General features: G+C 33.9%; 1 protein-coding gene across 1 annotated transcript in view; it reads right to left on the bottom strand.

Annotated features, from left to right (window-relative positions):
- Positions 1–1,792: 1,792 nt before the first annotated feature.
- Positions 1,793–23,340, bottom strand: part of LOC138708825 (uncharacterized protein CG43867) — a 414,444-nt gene continuing 392,896 nt past the window's right edge. The window contains exon 25 of the mRNA XM_069839027.1: positions 1,793–20,447. Within this exon, the coding sequence (XP_069695128.1) occupies positions 20,124–20,447 (324 nt within the window). The 3' untranslated portion in view covers positions 1,793–20,123. The remainder of the gene's footprint in view (positions 20,448–23,340) is intronic.

Here is a 23,340-nt window from a genome sequence, read left to right as displayed (position 1 = left end):
CGAATTCAGTTTTGAGTCTCCTCAGTCAAAATACATTTTTCATCATTGGAGACAATTATAGTATGGCATAAAAATATTGTGCAACTATCAATAAAACAATATCTACTTTCAAAAGTTTAACTTGTCTTCATTCAGGTGATGACATAAAAAAAATTCATGACCACCCATTCAATTTTATTACTTTTTCATGACTTTCATGACCAGTAGACATCTTGTCATGGCGTACTGTCCATTACATGGTTCATAGACGAAGCATAGTTTCACTTGTGTAGCTAGAACACAACCATTTTGGCTGCACAACATCTGCATGCCATTCAATGAAGTATCTACATATCCATTGAAAGTAGAAGTTTGACATGCAATATCAGCAGTGAGAATAGTGGGTCCAAATTTTTCTACAGAACGTGAAAACCATACAGTACCGACGCATTTTCATGAAATTCGTTGAGCAGCTGGATGCTACTGAGCTGCGTCAAGGGTACCTTCAACAGGACAGTGCCACTTGTCATACGTCACAGGAGTCCATGGTGCTGATCCAAAGTTTGACTACTGTATCATCTGCAGGAACTTGTGACCACTGAGATCACCAGATCTGACATCAAACTTTTTCTCTGGGTTTAACTGAAGGGAAGAGTTGGACCATTTGAACATAATATTCAATATACAGTAAAACCTCGATAAGACGCGCCCGTTTATCACGCTATCCCGTGTAATACGCTTTTTTTGTCCGGTCCCTGCACAGTTCATATATAACGCCTTTATAAAATACCCCGTTTGTTGTGCTCAAGTCCCGCATAATACACTGTTTTTGTGGAATATTTTCGATGTAATTTTCAGCAATGTACTGTAACAGCAATGAAACATCTTGGTCACTGAACTGACTGGTGCCATTAACCTGAAAAATATTGGTATTCGACCCTTTACCTGCGCATTTAAACCTTCATACTTCATAACTTAGTATACCCCACCCTCTTGTTATGCTCTCTTATTCGACTCTTTACCTGCGTGCTTAAAGCCTACATACAGTTACAATACCTCACCCTCTTGCTAACCCTCTCTCTCAAACAGCATTCCTCATTTGGTCGTAATAAAATTCTGGAAATTTTTGCTGGGCAGTTTGTTGTCCTTTAATGTATTGGAGTGTCTGTGAATGTGATTATAATGAGTGTTAAATGAAAAGAACTTTCTGTGTCGGAAAAATTGTAAATCTTACGAAAGTACGATTAGAACAGTACTCTTACTCAGAAACAACTCCCTGATTCATTAGGAATCCCATCATCGATATTAAGAACGATAATAAAATATCGCAACTCAATCACTACAGCTGCGATGTCGAGAGGATGTAATAGCAGGAAAATGAAGTGTGATAAAAATGAGAACTTGGAGAATATGCACACAGCAAACAACTATAAATTTTCTTTCGAAAGAATTAAGTACAGTACATATTGTAAATGTCTTTGACGTACAGTACAGTAATTACATAATGGAGTAATACTATATTACCTTTCATGAATCATATATTTCAATAAAGAAAAATGCTAATAGATGCTGTATATAAGTCAAAATTAGTATACCCGCCTAATACGCGGTCCCGGTTAATACACGGTTTACACCCGGTCCCTTGAACAGCGTCTTATTGGGGTTTTACTGTACTTACAATAACTCCCAAGACTCTCTGAGTGATGTTCACCGCTTGAAAACTGTGCTTTTGTATTCTGCAATGCTCAGTTGTCTTAGTGCAGGGAAATATATCATCTGAACGCTGACTATTCAAGCAAAATTTACACAGGCATAAACTAAAGTTTATAATCATTTAATTACAAAAGAACAACTTCTACATACTATTGATTCTTCACAAAAATATGTCACAAAATTTAAGAGTCATGCTAAAGTACTATGTTTGAAAATGTTATGCATTCTTACTAACTATCAGCCTACTCTGAGATTATTTTCGTACAATTAATGAGTAAGTTTTCCTGAATATACAGTGACTAAATTTGCCCTTTTGTGTTGCCTATTATAAAACAGAAAGGAAAAAATCTAAACAAATTATGTGAAGAATATTTAAAGGAAGTGAAATTTAAAATGTTCACTTTATATAGCTTCCTAATTATGCATTTCTTACACTAATTGCAACACTGAGCTGCCCAGAAAACTTTTGGTAGTGGTCAATCTATAGAAGCAAAAAATATAGTGGAAGCATCTTCACTTCTTACTTCGTCATATATTTCTATGAGCTCTGGATACATTTTACAGTTGTAGTAAAGGTGGTATATCACTTTCAACTGAACAATTTTGCTCAATGCTGATTTGTAAAGGAAAGATCCCTCTCATGGAGATTTTTTTCAAGTCCTTGGACAATACAAAACACGATATTCATTGCATAATAGTAATATGGATTTTATATTTAATGAGTACTCTCATGGTAAAGTGCTTGACCAGATAGACTGAGTTTGCTTTTTCAGTTGTTAGCTTCAGCTTGACAATGATAAAAATTGTAACAGCAAAGAATATTATACAGGGTTATCCATTTATCTTATTGTTATTTGACAGTAACAGATCAAAGGAGGTTTTAAGATAGGTAGTCGAAATCTTTATAAATGGGAAAACAAACAAAAAAAAAACCATGCAGCCTATGAGACAGCATTATAAGCATAACAGCATTGGAAACATGTTGAGACAAATAAGAAAATAACAATTTTTCTCATTATTTTGCAAGTATAGTCTCAGTAATTCTTAAACATTGTAATTGTTTTAATGCTCTATTTTGCGAATCTGTTTTATGGTTTAAATTTTACATTAGGCCTATATGAAAACAAAAGTAAACATTATTCCTAATTAAAGTTATACCGATGTTGAGTATATGTTTTTGTGATAAAATAATGGAATGTATGTCTGAAAATAATTTGTCAAATTTAAGTTATAGGAATGCTACGAGACGAATTTTAAATAGTAAGCTTATACAGTGAAACCTGTTCAAATTGGAACCTGAATAATCCGGAATCCTGTCTATTTCGGAACAATTTATTTCTTATAATTTTTTTTATTGGGTTTCTTACGACGCTGTATCAACATCCAGGTTATATAGCGTCTGAATGATATGAAGGTGATAATGCCGGTGAAATGAGTCCGGGGTCCAGCACCGAAAGTTACCCAGCATTTGCTCATTTGGGTTGAGGGAAAACCCCGGAAAAAACCTCAACCAGATAACTTGCCCCGACCGGGACTCGAACCCGGGCCACCTGGTTTCGCGGCCAGACGCTCTGACCGTTACTCCACAGGTGTGGACAACAATTTATTGGTCCTGCCGAAATTTGTATGTATCATGTGTAATTTTTTCTGAATAAAACGGAAACTGTCCAACGCGGAAATGGAAACTGTCTGCTACTGATCAAATCGGAAATAATATTTTGGACACACTATATTTTGTAACTATTTTTTCAAACAGCGTGTAATTTCAAGGAATATACTAAATATGTAGGTCACTAAGATAAAAACATGTTTTCTTTGCAAAATTTTAGAGGGTACGAGGGTGTGTTGCCCTGTCGGTCATAAATTTTATTACCCTGTTCACTAGGCAGACGAGTCCCTTCAGAGATTTTCAATGCTTCACACCCGTGTACTGTCGCAGCTAAATAGAGCGCAAATGTAGTGATTTCATGGTAAAAAAAAAAGTTGCATAAAATGTAGCATTAACATTAAGTGATGAAGTAAAAGTTATCGAGATAAAGGAAAATTAGAAACAAAGTCTATGTGAAATAATATTGAAGTACAGTTGTGGAAAACTCAGGTCTGACACTTAAAAAAATAAAGATCATAATGAGTGAGTGGCGTGCGGCCAATATTGGTGACACAAAAGGAACCAGAAAGCAACTCTTTATGTGGAAATAAATTAACTGTTGTGAGAGTGAATCTTCGTGACCTTTCAAAGAACAAGCCAATTTCTGGATCTATCCTGCAAAGCAAGCTATTGAACTGGGAAAGAAATTAAATAAACCAGAATTCAAGGCTTCTAATAGACAGCTTCTAGTCCAATTAATTAATAATGTGCAGTGATATGCAGTACAGTATTAGAGTATAGTGCTGGATATTAAATATAATGAGATTAGTAAACTTTAGTAATGTTTAATGACTAATGAGTGAGTTACGATAATATTTATACAGAAAATGAGATTTTAATCAAGATGATTCACCAACGGAATAAGCGACAGAAAGCTGATTTAATGTGATTAATGTTAAATGGAATATTTTGTACTTCTTGCAGTTTGCGGCATGCCATTTTGTTTTCATGTATATGAATGACAAAATATTCCATTTTAATGTCACACCTGAATAATACGGAAACTTGTCCACAACGGAAAAAAAAATAGGACCATGTCACTTCCGTCTTGAACAGGTTTCACTGTATTATGTGAATGTAACATCCATATGTTTTGTGTCTACTGTTTTAAATTATTTAATATCATATTGTAGTATATCAGTTTTGAGAACACTAAAAGATAAATCGTACTCTAATTTCGTAATTATTATATATCAGGACTGCCAATATATTTAGGATAAATTCAAATAAATGTGAGATGTACCGCAACATAAGCTAACCTATAGGAAAATCAATAGTAGGCAATACTTCAAAATTAATTATATATATGATATCTCTCTCTACAGACAAGCAAGACATAAAAAATTAATATGGGCTTAAGTTGTAAGAAAATGCTTGGAAAATAGCAATATACTCGCATGTAACGATGACTTACATAAAATAATTCTTTTACAAGAAATTGATTTCCATCTACTAACTGGTTTGCATTTAAACAATTACAACTTCACTTTCTTCATTACTGATAAATACAGATTAATTAAGTAATGATGTTAGCGAGGATCTAGAAAACAAATGAATAAAAATTATAAATGTGACCATTTTATTTAATTCAGTTACTGAAAAATCAAGTAGACTGAATTTAAAGTGAATAACCCTGTATAACTAATAAAAAAGTACAGATATTTTGAACAATGAGGCTGAAAAAGAGGCATTTATAAAACACACTCAATTCAATCACTCTACAAAAGTTACAGGTATAATACTACTACAAAAACATATGAAAGCACTGCAATATTACATCATCTTCGTAGGTGGTAGAGGTTTGGCAAGAGCCAAATGAGTCCATTTTGAGCAGATCAATAATTAAGTTCATACATAAAACTAAATGTCGCCTATACAAGTACCTAAGTTCAGTAAACCCTTGTCTGTCCACTGCGCCCCTCCGAGTTTTGTATATCTGCAGAAAGTGAGCTTTTCATTTTAAAATGTCTTTGGTATTGAGAAAATATATTACTTTCATAATAATACAGACTACATTTTTCTTTCACTAAATCCTCAATAAATTATCATATGCTACAATTTCAAAGCTCTGCTCAAATATACAGAGTGATTCAAAACAAACTCTGAGGAGTGATAGATCTAACAATAAGGAACCCTTTTTGTTAAACAACCCATGTCTTTTGACGCGTCATTTCGAAGTTAGCATTGAAAATGTTTTTGCGCGGGCGTACGTCAATGTATGCGAATGTGTGCACCCCTGTTTGTTTGTTGAGATGTTTGTAAGAGATGAGAAGGATTATTGTTGTTGTTTGTTTATGTTTAATGTTCAATACCGCACTTCGATTAGCCGCATTTCGATTATTGTGACGTTTTGTTAAGTGATCTAAGTTCTGAACTGTCAGTCAAGTTACAGCGAGTTCAGAATATGTGCGTCAGATACGTGTGCAACATCCGACGATATGATCGCATATCACCGTCCTTCGCAAGTCTCTCGTGGCTCCGACTTAAAGAACGTAGAACTTTACACTCTTTGTCTTTACTCTTTCGAATTCTGCACACCTCAACACCAAATTACCTTCCGTCTCATTTCTCTTATCTATACTCTAACCACGACGTAAATACCAGATCACTTATCTGTGGCGCGTTAAGTATACCTCTTCATAGAACATCTTGTTATTCATCATCTTTTACAGTATCCACCTCGCGTCAATGGAATTCCTTGTCACAAAGTATTAGGGGCTGCAAGACAATAAACACCTTTAAAAACAGCTTAAAAGATAACCTTATTAGCATTTCACTCCAATCATACTGATTTAAACTATCACTGACTACATTGTTACTCCTTTCTTTAGACATCATCCTGATAGTGCTGTATTTTCAAAATTGTCTCGTAATAATCTCTTTCTATTATCTAATATTATTTGAAATATATTAACATTCCATGTATTTTAGCTTAATTCTGCTACACAGTTTATTTCAGCGTTTAATTAATAGTTCATAGTATTTTGTTGTTTAATTCGTAAATAACTCTTGTATACATGTAACTCTCATCTAAATCAAATTGTTGAATTCTTTTAAGTTCATGCATATGTATATATACTTTTTGCTGGTTGAGTGGAAGAGAAGGCCTTACAGCCTTAACTCTGCCAGCTAAAATAAATCATTATTATTATTATATTATTATTATTATTATTATTATTATTATATTATTATTATTATTATTATTATACCTTTTCCTTTCAGTTCAGTCTAATCATCAATTGAGAATGGATGTCTACGCTTTTCCCCAGTTAGCCGACATGGTAATGTGTTATGGGGAGGCTCACGGAAAGGGAAGAAGAGCTCTCCACATGTACCAACAACAATTTCAAAACGAAATCACCCTCACCACACAATGTTTGCTAGACTTTATCAGCGCCTTCGAGACGATGGGTCTCTTCGTCCCCGGAACATTGGTGGAAGACCGCGTAGACATCCATTCTCAATTGATGATTACACTGAACTGAAAGGAAAAGGTATTGAACATTAAACGTAAACAAACAACAACAACCCTTCTCGTCTTTTACAAACATCTCAACAAACAAACAGGGGTGCACACCTTCGCATACATTGACGTATGTCCGCGAAAAAACATTTTCAACGGTAATTTTGAAACGACGCGTCAAAAGACATAGGTTGTTTAACAAAAATGGTTACTTATTGTTAGATCTATCACCCCTCAGAGTTTTTCGCAGAGATTTTGAATCACTCTGTATTTTAAGAAGAATGTGAAGTTATAAATCCAAAACATTTTTTTTTTCGGTTTAATAATATACTACATTTCTATTACAATATTATTTTACTTAACATTTTTCAACAAAACTCTATTTTTCTCTCATTTTTATAGAATGTTTATAAATAAACCATTAAGTGTTTTGCTCCATGTTTAATAATATGTACACATTTCTGTTGAGGGAACACCTCTTGAAGTGCTACATACAAAACAATATTTATTTTAAATCATACAAAATCTTTAGCGAAGAAAAGTGGAAAAAAATTGAAGTAAGAAGAAGAAGAGAGAATCCCAATACTTTGTCTCATTAATTAAGGAAGAAAAGTTTCAGATTTTCTATCAATACTTTCTACAGTATAATACAGCTCTGGAACTCTGGATGGCTTTGACAGGTGCTTTTGTAACTACTGAGCAAGAGGATTTCGCATTCCTGTACTGCTGCAAATTGTGTTACACTGTACTACACGACCAAATTAAATCTGCAGCCAGTGGAGTGGAGTTCATGATGCTGTTAGGGCACACTAGGAAAGGGATAAAGAGGTGCAAAGGGCATGCACTGATAGCGCCATACTGGGTGTTCATTTCAAAGTGTGTCATGACATCACTGTTGTGAGTCAGTGATTTGAAGCGAGTTTCAGCTTTTATGTCAGAGAAGTTGCCTATTAATCATGGCGTTCAATCTGAACTTGAAAATGTGTACGGTATAACTTGAACGTCATAGCAACAGATGGCGGTCTGTACTGTCTGTGTGCTATCATAACCTCTTTCGAACTGTGTTTTGCGCGGGCAAGTCGTACGCAGGCTATTTGTTATCATCGGTTGCGTACGGCAACATTCCACAACACAAATCAAATGCTCCGTGTCCATGTTGACCGTCCAAGTTAATGTCAACAAATACTGAAGTAATCGTCTTAACCCTCTCCACATATCCCGACAGTAAGAAAAAACTCACCTCAGTACGTGTTTTCAAATAGTTCACATTCCTGCCACTACCGGCGTTACCGTATGTATTGGTAAGTTCTCTTCTGAATGAACGCCATACTTGCTAGCCAACTTCTCTAGCACATAGGTAATATGCCTCTGCGGAAATGTAGGAAAATTGAATTCTCTAGGCTCATCGGCTAGCCATATGACGTCATACAGCGAGCCATGACCACTTTGAACTGAACATCCAGTAGTTGACATTCCTTCTGCACGCAGAATTAACTCGGTGGCATAGTACATGATGACAAGGGTTTACTGTTTCAAATGAAAATGAATTATGAAGAAAATCAATGGAACAATGTATGTTCACTGGCCAGTCAATTGCCCCACACCTTCTTCTGCGAAGTTGTGAGAGAAAAGAGATATACATTTAAAAATACACACTTCTCCACAACCTTCTAATATTTTCTCCCATCATATAAAACATATACAACTCTTTCAGTTCAGTATTAATTCATTATGAAGAAAGTCCTCCTTTACACAAAACAGCAATCAATGGCTGCATTAACTTAAAAGGAGTGTGAGTCACCTTGTTTATGCAGAAATCACCTAGGGCAAATATTTAATATCGGCAATATTGCACCTTTCACTAAGCAGGCAAAGCAACAGCTGAGATTCTGCTGTTTTCTTTCTCTGTATGGTATATTCCTGTTGACTAGCAAAGTAAGAAATTAAACAATTCATATACGTTATTACTAGGGCAGCTTTCACACATATCTGTAATTATGGCGAGGAGACTAGTAAATAAAATACAGAGAGAAATGTGAGTGCCTACGTTAACTGAAAGTGTAGGACTTTTACAGTATATGATCACTTAGGCACAGACCCTGTAACATGACGATACGAAACTACATCCACGAGTCTGCTGTATTGCATTTATAAATCAAACACTTGTTCACCACTTCACACGCAGCTTGTTTGTTTCCTCACTTGTTGCAAGCTTCAAACTATAAACTAAATAATATCATTTTGGCAGAGGTAAACAGAATTGTACACAATATACAGTACTTGTATAAAAAAGAAATATAAAAATATGATATGATACACATTCTATAACAGTCGCATAAAACAAAAACAATACATTTAGATTCATGCACATTAATAATGTCTGACACTTCCAAGTGTTGTGGTAACAAAAACTATGAAATCAGAATAAGAAATGAATTAAAAAAAAAACACTTTCTAATATCTACATCTTTGAGCGTATTCCGAATGTCACCGGTGAGCAATCTGATGGCATCACGATGTTCCGAATTCCACCAATGACGTCACTGATGCTCCACCAGTGTCGCTCCGGTGCCATCAACTTGCAGAGATGGTGGCAGTCTCCATCAGCCGCCATCAGTGAATCTGATTGGTTCTTGTATAGGGCGGGAATTAGCAGACGAATAACATCGTGCACTGTTGTGTCATGGCGGTGTGTTCTGCTTTAGTTCTGCTGTATTGTTTGTAATGAGCACAACGCAAAAACAATATGTTAATGGTTTCTGTTTATCTGTATTACAATTATAATTTATTGATGTCTTACATTAACGTTTTCGGTACCTCAGTGTACCATCTTCAGATGTATTTATGATACTAAATTTAAATTTAAACCTGGCCGATAGGTACATATGTTGTGGTCTTTGGATAGTGTGTGTGTGTGAATATACATACTATACCCATATATGTTTACAGTGGTTACATGTATCATAAAACACTTATATATTATCGATTGTTAAAACAATCAATTAGATCAATTAATAAACTTGTGGTCATTGTTCTATGACGTTATCTAAATACTTAACACTGTGAATTTTATGAATGTTTATCGTGACTGTTCGTTGGGGTAACTAGTCGTTACCTATTTGATGTGGATTAATTGTACTGTATTGTCGAGTATAAATAAATCTTGAAGATTCTTTGCATTGTTTGTTCGATGATAAACACACATAATATTGGAGCACTTGAAATTTTGAATATTCGTAACGTACACTTTGATGGAAGTTTTGATGGAATATTCAAAATTTCAAGTGCTCCAATATTATGTGTGTTTATCATCGAACAAACAATGCAAAGAATCTTCAAGATTTATTTATACTCAACAATACAGTACAATTAATCCACATCAAATAGGTAACGACTAGTTACCCCAACGAAGTCACGATAAACATTCATAAAATTCACAGTGTTAAGTATTTAGATAACGTCATAGAACAATGACCACAAGTTTATTAATTGATCTAATTGATTGTTTTAACAATCGATAATATATAAGTGTTTTATGGTCCATGTAACCACTGTAAACATATATGGGTATAGTATGTATATTCACACACACACACACTATCCAAAGACCACAACATATGTACCTATCGGCCAGGTTTAAATTTAAATTCAGTATCATAAATACATCTGAAGATGGTACACTGAGATACCGAAAAACGTTAATGTAAGACATCAATAAATTATAATTACAATACAGATAAGCAGAGACGGTCTAAATGAATTTTCATTACTAATATGTTAATGGTTTATGAGCGAACATGTCAACAGAACAGTTATTACTACCGGTTCAAGAAATTTTCTTTGAACGAGATGGGAGTACGAAAATTTCGCAAAATTTTGCTAGCGTAGCACAGACAACAACTTGTACAGTCGCCATGACAGCCATCGATCCTTCCAGCAGTTTTGTTCCTTATTTCGCTGCAACGTGACGTCATTGATGCCACCAGACCGGTGAGATTCGGAATACGCTGTTTTATGAGCCTTGTAATAGGTAGTCACCAATATGGAGTCAGAGAACGAGAAAGAGAATTGGACAGACACACAGAAATTCAAAGGTTTGCCATGGTTGACAACTTATGGTAACTTCTGCACCATTTGTATCACATGGGACCAGTGCAAACAAAACAGACTAGTAGATAAAAACACAGTGAGAATTAGAAAGAGTTAAAAAAGTATAAAAACATATACTGTATATCTTTAGCTTAAACATGAATATATACCTACAAAAAATATTAAAATGCGACAACCGTCCATATCATGTTTATCTTCCCTCTGCTGGTTTCCACATAGAGCAAATAATCTTAATCTCCACTCCCATACAAATTCCTTTCTTGTATACGTACAATTTCCAGTAACTTAACTGTATCCCCCATTCAACTAGCTGCATCAAACTCTGAACCTCAGAACTCATTCCTCAAATCTATCCTTACAACCAATGGAGACACTAGGCCTTATTTGGACCTTCAAGCTGTCCGAAATTTTAAGCCTCCAACCTCCCAAAATGGTACCAGACTCACGATAAATACTGGTATCACATTCATGCATTTAAAAGTATCATTGAATTTTATTTTAGTGAAATACCGGTAACAGTTTCGAAGTAACTTTTAAATCACTTATAATACATAATATTATGCAACTTTTTACATTAACGGGTGTTAATTAAAAAAAAATGCCTTTAATTTAAGATTATTCTAATGAATGCCAGAGCTACCTTCTGAAACCCCTCACCAAATTCATACTTTTAGTGATACCCCTGCTTACAACAACATTTTGGTCAATGGCAATATTATTTTTACTTTACTGTCATATCCAGGGGCAGATATTTATGGAGATTAATTTTATCATTTGTGTTTTTTTAATAATGGTGTCGGCGGAGATTGATTTGTAATCATAGCGGAGATTAATGGAAATTTTGGAAAACACAATTATTTTGGAATTGGAGTATTAATTCAGTATGAATATTACTTTCCAAATAATTAACATTAAAGGTTCGTTGGATTCTGGTAAAGGTGTGGTATGGCCAATAGACAATATTTGTTGGATTGAAACGGTATTTAACACACTTTCATTAGAAATAAAAGAAACTTGCAGCCCTCAAATTAATACTTTCAAATTATTAGTGAAATGTTGAATTCTCCGTCTTTTGAGTTCACTAATGTAATCAAAACACCTGGAATACCATATAATGTAGGCTACTTGGATATACCGTATAACAAATTCAAGTGAAAAAAAAAAACGAAAAAAAAAAAGAGCTCAGAATATGAAATTCACTATAAAACGATGCAATAATAATAATAATAATAATAATAATAATAATAATAATAATAATAATAATAATAATAATAATAATAATAATTCGCGAATGTGTTCGTATTTCGCTATTAGAACTCCATTTTGCGATTGTTTTATCCGCATATTATTTATCAGAATAACTTAATTCGTAAAGATTATTGAAATCTATTGTATATCTAGTATGTCGTGATTTTCGCGATCTCCATAAATACCCGGCCCTGGTCATATCCCTTCAGCCCAACATCTTCCCCAATGCTTACAGTTCGGAAGCTCTAAAACTCTGTCATTTCTTCATAATGAAAGACAGTATGTCAAACCACACAAAGAAAGGTGGGACGTCATATAAGTTTCTTGGCTGTTGCACCGAATCATTAAGGGCAGGGAGGTGGATGACTGAATTTCTAAAGCAATTTGCAGCTACATAAAGAATCAGAAATAGAGCACTTGAAAATTCTCATTTCCACATATTTGTGTTTAAACTTGAAACAAATGTGTTTATAATATGAAGTGCTAATTCCATACCTAGCTTTATTTTATCAAGGAGCATAAAATAATTATAATTGTTTCAAATAATATGTTCATAATACTTCATTTTTTTATCTATTTATTTTGAGGTTATGTACTATTTCTAAAACTGTGACACAATCCAGGTTTACTGTCACAGAAACCATTCACTAACATAAATAACAGTTACACTTTCAAAATGGCATCAAAGTTCATCATCCTTCTATAAAATTGAGTTTCATATCATTATCGGGATTAACAGAGAGTCAGAACTCAGTCTAGTACAGCCTTCAGTCATGAAGCTTGAGTTGTTGAGGGTACTAGGAACAACAGACTGTGCCAGTATTATTTCGCATTGTCTGTGATGAGGCGATAGTAGCAATCCTAGTGGTTAGCAACTATCTATGGATGCATATTTATTATGTATTGAGCTTCGTGACTGTATATACTAGACTGTGGTCAGAGCAACATACTGCTTACATCACGTCCTCCTAATGCCAAAGCCCACAAAGCAGGGATAGTACTTCTATATCCTCGCCTTCTTCACATTTCAATGGCGTTATACACAGACACTTTACTTTTTAGCTGTAAATATAATGGCAAATATAAACATCTTATTTTCAAAGAATTAAGAAAAAAGGCCTATGTATCAAAATCAATTATGGCGACATCTTAAATAATCATAATCCATTTAATTCTTGATTTTGTGCAGCAAGAATTATCTCATAACGTAAAAAATTCCGACTGTTATGCCATGATGTGCCTGTAAAACAATGTTTTCTCTTAAAAAAATGAAATTAGTTACAAAGGCTATTTGAGAGCCCAGACAAGTGACCCTTATGTGCAAGTAACCATTGCTTTGAAACAATGAATTCGTACATCATGATACAACGCATGTGTCATGGACAAACACGGTGAGTGAAATAAGTTTTCGCGGAATACTTCCTTTACCCCTGCTGACATTCCACCAATTGCTTCATTAATCATCATCATTGCTATTCTACAGATCCACCTCACATGGAGCACTGAAGACAGTGTCAAGGAAGAAAAAATGATTTACAGTTTCAGAGTATTACAAACTTATTGAGACGGATGATTGACTGAATCAAAGTATCATCCATTGGGAAACTTTCTTCGTGATATAATAGTGAAATATCCATGAAATATGTTCGTGACAATCAGTAATGGTTTTCAATATATTAATTCTTCATTTTGTAGAAAAGCAAAATGAAGGTGAATTCTATTTAATAGATGGCAATGTGCATCTGAGTTCATTCTGAGCTTAATTTTGTGTCTCCATGTTTACTGTGTGTTAGTAAACTTTATTACTCTTTGAAAATCAGCTGTCGAAAGGAATTAAATTTATTTTATGGTGAGCATGCTTGAGAACATACTGGCAGAACTAATTATACAAAATATTCATGTTGGTGATAAAAGAAAATGAGTTCCAATACGAAACTGAAAGGGGAATCACAACATTACAGTATTTAACTAGGTTCACATTTGACTTGGTGTCTACATTCACATGTTCAAGGGAAGCACCAGAGAATTACTTCAGTAGCCATACTACATTCCTAAAACTGAAATATTTACCACAGAGAACACTGTTACCATTCACAACTTTGAGGATTGTCTCATGCTTTATACACAATCATAGTGGGGCTGTCTCAAACCTAGGAAACAGCTTGAGGGAAACTATAAGGAAGTGTACAGTCTCTGTCAATCAGAACATGACTTGAAAACAAGAGTTTCTTGTAAAAAGTAAAATTAAAAATCCGTCTAGCATGTTCATTAGTCTAATACAAGATATAGATGAAGAAATTATACATATATCCAAAACTGTGGATGTGCGAGAAGAAGGACGTAATACACAAAAAAAAAGGGGACGAAAGGAGAGAAAGAGGAAAAAGGCAGGTCCTTTCTAACCAAAAAAATTGGCGCCAATAGCCTCATGATTTTCAGTTTCGATTGTTGAAAAAATTTTGTTAATATTTGCTGAAGTGATATTGTTATATGTTACTCATCTAATAAACCATAAACCAGTGCCTCAAATAACTTTTTTCTTGGGCATTAAAGTTAAAATTTTATGTATTTCTGACTTATTTATTATAGTCGTGCATTTTACGACCACTAGATTCTAGCTTTTTGGTTATAAAATGTATAAAAGCTCGTGAAGTTTTGTATCTAGAACGTCTAATTTTAATTTGGGAAACTTAAATAGTAAACAAAACTTACACAGATGAAAACTTTCTCACTGGCCACCTATACCAACAGCAGGAAAAAAAAAATTGTGAAGTTTCACCAGATAGAAACTACAAGAAAAATCTGTACACATTCTGACATATCAATACAGCTTAAAAACTTGTGGAAGCTACATTATTCAATATTTCAAACGGACTCAAGTTAGTATATTTCAATCACTGCAGTGAGACTTTTTAATAGAAAATCATTTTTATTTGCTAAAGATGTTGCAATCTTAATTGGGGAACAATTTGTAGAATGCAACGAAATATTGTGATCAGAATGTCAAACAATAAATTTCAATCTCTGAAATGATTTCCTTATCTTTATTGGATGTGCCATAATGAAGATGTCTCAACAAAATTGTCTACATTTCTAAAATGAATAACGACGAAACTGTACCATTTTTGTGACTGATATGTGATTGACATTCGGAAAATTTTGTTCTCTGTGAAACTGCTTTAAACAAATATTGTCACATATCAACTTGTCATGGCCAGATACAGTGACCAACAAGATTTCAGTGTTGTGAATACAATTATTAACCTCCGTGACATTAAATCAACGGATCAGATATGAATAGGGTTGCCAACCCTCCCATATTTCCCGGGATCTCCCGTATTTGCCTGTAATTTTTAACAGTCTCCTGGCTACCATTTTTTGCTCCCTTATTTTTGCATAATGTAAAAATCGTTATTCTAAATTTTTTATTTTGCTGTGAATGATGATTATTTACATGATGAAGTTTGTTGTTCAAGAGATGCATTATAATATGCAGTCTTTGTAGAAGGTAATGTTTGCCAGTAATTGGTTTTAGTGCTCACCTGTTTAAAATGAAACAATATTAATGTTACAAATTTGGAAACACGGCTAGTTTTGTTCTAAGGATATCCAATAGTAACGCTCATACAAAGAAGATGTTTTATATCATGAACAATAATTGGACAGATGTTCGACACAGGAACAGACATGTCTAATCAAGTCAGAGCTGCAAACTGCAGTCGATTTAAACTATTACACGAGACAAAATCTGTCTCAAAATACTCTTAATTTGAGCCTGGCTTCTAAGTGTAGAATAAAGTTGTTTCTTGGTAACTGAAGGGAATAATTTACCAATTCTCTATGTGAATTTTGTCGATTCCTTAGCCTCCCGTATTTTCTTAAAAAAAGTTGGTAATCCTAGACATGAATAAGTTGACAGTTAAGACGTGTCAAACTGCATTAAGCGAAACTTTCAGATTTTATACTAAAAAATAAAACACGAATCTCTAACTTCAATTTCAGTTTTGACTGTGTTAATTTTTGGAAATGTGATCTTTCCTTTCCAGGCATTCCATGAATTTCCCATGAGTATGATATTAATTGTATGTCTGTAATACGTATTATGTGAAATACAGAAATACTGAACCTTTTATTCATATTTTGTTGCACATCGTCTTTTTCAAACTAAGAAATCTTATAGACCACGATAATTATATCTTACTTAAAAGTTATATTGCACATTGCAAAATGAATGTCAACATTGAAAGGCTGCAATAACATGTAAGAAATGAGGCCGACTTTAAATGAAAAATGAAGACAATATTTTTACCAAGATGAGTGAGAAACACTATTATACTGTAACACAATGACTTTCTGTTCCCTTAAAAAAAAACCAAATTCAGCAAGAAAATGTTTTACATATATTACTTTGCCGTTAAACTGTTTAGTGATAGTCTAAAATTTATCTGATGGCGAGAAGAACAAGGTCACTTTTTTATTCGGATTATTATAACCTTCAATTCCAATTAACTGGTCGACATATAAAAGCTTAATTCTTACTAAAAACAGAAGTACTGGTACTTTGAAAAAGTAGTGAAATCTATGAGGAAAATAAATGTACTGAAATAAATATCCAGTATTCATTTCGAATTTAAGTGTAAAGGCTGGTTCACAATAAACCAGAAACGAGAATCGGAACGAAAACGAAAACGGTAAAATTATTAAAATGTGTACATTTAAATGTGAGCATTCACAATTAATGAAAAGCTTGCCAGAGCCCGGGATCGGGAACGGAGAGTTGGCCAAGTTTCAACTTTGGCATTCACAATTCCGATCACAGCCCACTAGATTCATTCTATTGCCATCTAAAAGCTATTTTGTCGTCGTATATTTTGTAGCAAGAAGACCGTGACATAACCTATGCATTATTTTGTTTTGTGCTGTGCATCATGGAGCAAGTTTTATTTGATGAGATTCTAATATTGAGTGTTGAGGAAAATCCTAATGTTTACGATAAGCGGTGCGCCTCGTATAAAGATGAGAAAATGAAGGACAATACGTGGCTTTCAATAGCTGCGTCTTTGAACACCGATCGGAAGCGAATCATATTTTATTACTGTATTTGTCGTATTACACACTACATATTCATGCTTCAATTCAATAACTACTGTTGTGTTCATTTTTGTTCTATTACAAATGTTTCTTCTCTAATTATTTTACGTTATGGTAGACTTAAAATAGGTTGTGATAATAAAGATGCATGGACATATTTATAGTACCGTACGTAATGAAATGTTTCAGTTGAAATTTCGAAGTTGGTTAACCTGTGTTTATGTTAGCTGCCTTGTACTCATGAGAGAACGCCATTGGTCAATTATACACAAATAACATCAGAATACGTAATATCGACTTTACATATCGTTATTGACATGCATGTCGATATGCATAGTCGTTTACGTTTTCGGTTTATTGTGAATCAAAAATTTTCACATTCACGTCCTCTGCTTCTCGTTCCCGGTTTATTGTGAACCAGCCTTAACCAAAAGCAGGTATAAGGCAGAAGAAGAACGTAGAAATTCTGTAGGGGAAAAAAACATGAAATCTCTAAATCTCCACTAGATTCTTTAATAAAATCTTCTGCATGTGCAGTTGAGATTGGGGTAGTAATGTTAATGAAGAACACATGCTGAGTTCTCATTGTCAAAGATACTTGTATATCTAACTACACACCACAATGAAGAGAATGCAATCACGTAAAAATACTAACTTAAAAAATAACACTTATAAAAACAGTGGTAACAATTGAAGCACCCAAACGGAAAGTGATGAAAAACTGTCTTGTATAAAAGATGGCTGTAAAGGGGCCGTAAAACGAAATAAACTGAGAATATCATTTACCTACCAAGCTTCCTCACTAGCTACCGAGAAAGAAAAATTATTTTTCACCTTGAGTTTGAGGACTGGAAGATAGTTGTAATGGCATGCCAACATTCTTTGCCAACCTGAATGAGGAAACCAACAAAGGATGACGCAACAAGGAAATGTTTACATGTTACTGATTAAATAAATAAAATTATTAATGACTTTCCTAAATATGAAGTTCTATCAATTTCCTTATAAACTCATTTAGGCTACGGACTACAAGCCTCAACCATTTGGATTCAACTTGTAAGAAGTAAAATGAAACCGTTGGAAATAATTACATAAAATGGAATTGACACATTTTAGATGCATAAAAAATTTTTGCATTGCAAGTAATGTTCGAAAGCATTATGGCATTGTTTCGGGTCTTTCTTCATGCGATTTTTTAAATGTGGTAATGGAAGTCATATGTGTGTAAAATACATCACTAGAGTCTTGTAACATATTACTGTTTGCTACATCAGATAACTTCTGAGCGAAGAGTGGAATAAAGCTGCCATTACATCATACAATTGTGGTGCAGTAGATATAAATACAATTTTAAAATTCCGTATTATGCTGTACATATTAAAAAAAACGAAACTGGCGTGAATTATTTACAGTTTTTTACTATTCAAATTTAAGACAAAAGAAAAATCAATATATTGAATACTGTGAACATAAATGCCAATAATTTTGAAATTAATAAATTATCTAGTACCGAATATTTTATTAAGCACCACAGGATTCTTCGATGGAAACTTTAGAATGGCTCTGAGAAGTGCATTTTTAAAACACAAGGCCTAATCTCATTCCTTGGTATGACTTGCATAACTTCGAAGCAACCCAGGATAAAAATGAAAGTCTCTAATTACATTTTCTTTGCACTAGAAACTTTCAGCTCCATAGAAAACCCCAAAAATATTGATAGGCTACAATAAGTAGTTTGCGTTCTATGACACGATATTAGTGTCACAAAACACATTCAGATTAATTTACATTACATCTTCTGAATCAGAAGCAAAGTTCAGCAATGAATAAGTTGGTTACAATGTATATCTTAAAAAAGGCGCACTTCAGGTTTATCAACAGAACATAAAACAAACTAAAAAGCAAATAATGTTGCCAACTTTCACGTACAAATTAATTGCGCATTTCAATTTTGAACTGTTGCTATGTCTTTCAGTGAGGAAGTAAGCTAATTATATTATGTCCGTCATAGATCTATTAAAAAGAACTTGCTTCCTGGTAACATGATATTGAATAATTTTTGTCCTCTATTGTGGCTTAAATAGTAGCGTTTCCAATTACAATAAAGCAGAGCCATGTTGAAATCCCTAGGGCGAAATGGAGATTTATACAACTCACACCAGGACTGAATGGTTGTCCTACGTTGTCTTAATTATGATCTTGCATCATGTTCACCACATGATCAAGGAGCCTTGCCACTTGTAATTATCTAGTGTTGAATCATGATCCTCATAAAAGTGAGAACGAAAGAGGACCAGAGTTCAACTCTTGGAAGTGGATTATATTGTAACTATTTTATGTGTGTTACAAATATTTTAAAGTGAAAACATTTGTAACAATAAAAGTAATGTGATAATTATGTGTAATAAAATAAAAGTCAATATTTTTCTTTACGATCTTGCATCAGTTCACTATCTCACTGAAACACTCAATTCAAGAGGGGAAAAAATTCGTGAACTATTTGAATATGTATGGAAATAACTATGCGATATGGCAATTTACTCGATCTAAGAAACAAAACTAGAAATTTGTACGCAAGAATGAATATAATGAAAATTTGATTCTTTAAACTCCAGGTATGTGTTCTGAGAAACAGTGTGATTTTCTTAATGACGCCCTTCAGCATTAATTCATAATACGACATTCAGTATTCTTCAAACAAGGCAACCTTAACCTAACATTTGCATTTTAGTATTACTAAGAGTTAAATGTTTTAATTTTAATACTGTAATAATGTAGCCTTAAAATTTTACACAGTAAGAAAATATAGTAGTATTATTCCATGCGCGCGATCACACTACACGTCACACATACTTGTCTGCTGGCACTGCATCACGCTACACCGTTGTCAAGATGAGTCCTCTTTTTCGAGTCAGTTCTGTGCAGACGCACGTCGGACTGGGCGTGGTCGGGAGTGGACTTGAGGAGGTCCGGCTGCTGAGGCGCCTGGCTCGAGGACCCGAGCGTCCCACAGTGGCCCGCTGCAGCCGAGCTCAGCGTGCTGAAGCCCGTACCTCCTGCCACCATTGGCTGCCGGCTACGCTGCAGTGAGCGGTGTGACCCGTTGCGTGTCAGTGTGCCCATCTGTGGCGTTCCAGGAAGACCATGTCCGAGCGCGTTCATGTAGTCTGCGATCAGCAGAGTCAACTCCAGAATCTGCACAAGAGTTTCACAAGGCTCAGTCAGCTGGTCTTTCTTAACTGATACTCATTTAATTGGTATTTATTTTCAATTTATGCACAATGTTATATGTCAATTAGTAGAGTAGACGCAAGAAGAGCTTGCCACGGAAAGCTGCGCGAACTTTCGGAAACGTTCGGGTGCACTCGACCTCGCTTTGATTAGATTGGTAAACTGTCAACTGTTCTCAGTCGTCTGCTGGCTTGATGTTTTGAGTGAGATTTATCATAGCACGTGTAACATAACGTAAACCTTGTTGCAGAGTAACTAATAACATAACATTGTTGAAAATACAGATGCACGAATTTTTTTTACATATAAAATCACTGAATGAAATGACAAAGATGTTATAAGAAATATGCAATTGTTGAAAATACTACAGAAGCACGAATTTTTTTACATATAAAATCACTGAATGAAATGACAAAGATGTTATAAGAAATATGCAATTGTTGAAAATACTACAGAAGCACGAATTTTTTTACATATAAAATCACTGAATGAAATGACAAAGATGTTATAAGAAATATGTAATTGTTGAAAATACAGAAGCACGAATTTTTTTACATACAAAATCACTGAATGAAATGACAAAGATGTTATAAGACATATATATAATTGTTGAAAATACAGAAGCACGAATTTTTTTACATATAAAATCACTGAATGAAATGACAAAGATGTTATAAGACATAAGTAATTGTTGAAAATACAGGAGCACGAATTTTTTTACATATAAAATCACTGAATGAAATGACAAAGATGTTATAAGAAATATGTAATCGTGTAATAATTGATATTTGACGTTGTTATAAAACACTAAGGACTAATATTATGTGATTTTATTAAAATGTTCCGATAACTAGGGTACTACGGTCGGTTTATTTTAATCTGTATATACTCCTTCCTCATTCTAGTGCCGAGGTCATGGAAAGCATGGGGCTCTACCTCCATGCCCCCCAAGTGCCTTCATGGCATGTTACGGGGATACCTTTACCTTTACCTTTTTACTCCTTATGTTACGAGCGGAGCCTGTTTCGTTTTTCATAAATTTATAAACGTTATAAATAATTCCCTAGTTTGACTGTGTAACGTTTTATTAGCACTTTCTAATTTAGAGCGGAAGAGGGGGCATTGTTAAGTACATAAATATTACACAGAACTCTGTTATTTAACAAACACACTTTGAACTATATAAAACTCCTGATATCAGGGATAAAACGCAGAAAATGTAACGCACACGCTGGCTACCTGCACAATACATTCCACGATACGAACAGCTCAAGACCGCGCTTTCGAATGCGCCCTGTAATCAGCATTAGGTGATTCAAAGCAGCCCTGTAACGAGCATGACGGCACGAGGACCGAATATCGTTCTCTGTGCATCAGTCAAATGGGCAAGCTTTCTTTGCGCTTCCTCTACTGCTACATAAAAAAGGTTGTGAACCAATGATATCAAGCTGGACATGGAATTTTACCTTTATTTTTCACAAGCAGTATGTAATGTATGTATCTAATGCTGAAGAGTTAACAGTGAAGTTATTCTCTTTCTTGCTTCCCAATATTTGGAGGTGATATCTTGGAAATTCTGGAGTGTTGGGCAATGCTTCACATGTTCCACGTCCATTTCTTCATGTTTAGGGCACAGCAGGCAATGCAGTGTTGGAAATATGCCAATTCTATGGGATGTTTGCTTAGACAATCATGTCCAGTAAAGAGACGAAACATGGCAACGGCAATTTTAAGAGGTAATTCAAGAACTTGATTAGGGTTCTCCAAAAGTTCCTTAAGGGGTTAGGTACAGCTTACAGCAGTAAAATTTTGAAAATATTCAAAAAATTTTTCCTCCATTGCTGTATCTTGTACAATAATTAAAATAGGTATGTGTAAAACACTATTCTTTTGCTATATGATAAAAATATTTTTACGATTAAAAAAACTTATTTATATATATATTTTTTTCAAAATTCAAAATGATGGCAGTTCACTGTGCAGTGATGAAGTGTTTCCCTCATAACTAAAAAACTATCCAAGATTATGTGATGAAATTTTTTGTGTGTATTTATGCATGTCATATCTACAATATGATGCAAAATCACTTCTCTACTTTTGATAGATTGTCTGATAAAAAATAAATAAATTAAAAAAAATGGTCAAATATCAGTATTTTCTTCGAACGCAAAATAAAAGAATATTATTTATTAAGGAATGTAGTTGAAAGAGTGTGATATTGTAAACATGAGTTTCAGCAATAAAATAAAAGAGAGAGAACATGAAAAAGTTAACAAGTTTATGAGTTATGAGGAAAACACTTCATCACTGCACAGTGAACTGCCATTGTTTTTAATTTTGAAAAAAAAAAATATATATATAAATATATATTTTTTTATTTAAATTTTTTTCATATAGCAAAAGAACAGTGTTTTACACATACCAATTTTCATTATTCTACAAGACACAGTAATGGAGGGAAAAAAATGTTGAATATTTCCAAAAATTTTACTGCTGTAAGCTGTACCAAACCCCTTACGTTCACGATTTTCAGTCATCAACTTACTTTCACAAGCAGTACATTCACGACATGGGTCAAAGCTTTTACTTTCTCATTCAATTGAAAATGAGCTTAATTTTACTCTCCCTTAAAAAAAATAATTATATTCAAGGAAGTCTGAAGATTATATTTTTTAACACATAAAACTTTAAAAACGTTATCTTGTCCATACTGCCTGTAATGCATGACACTAATATGTGTTATACTATTGTATTGTATTTATTAACATTCCATGGTAATCATACATGCTTACAGCTAGAATATGGAACAAGTCAAAAAACTTAATACTATTATAAAGTCTTAATTTATAGTCACAGT

This window comes from Periplaneta americana, chromosome 11, assembly GCF_040183065.1.
Source record: "Periplaneta americana isolate PAMFEO1 chromosome 11, P.americana_PAMFEO1_priV1, whole genome shotgun sequence".
Taxonomy (NCBI): Eukaryota; Metazoa; Arthropoda; class Insecta; order Blattodea; family Blattidae; genus Periplaneta; species Periplaneta americana.
Note: the sequence above shows the minus strand (reverse complement) of the source record. Positions and strands in the feature narration are given on the sequence as shown.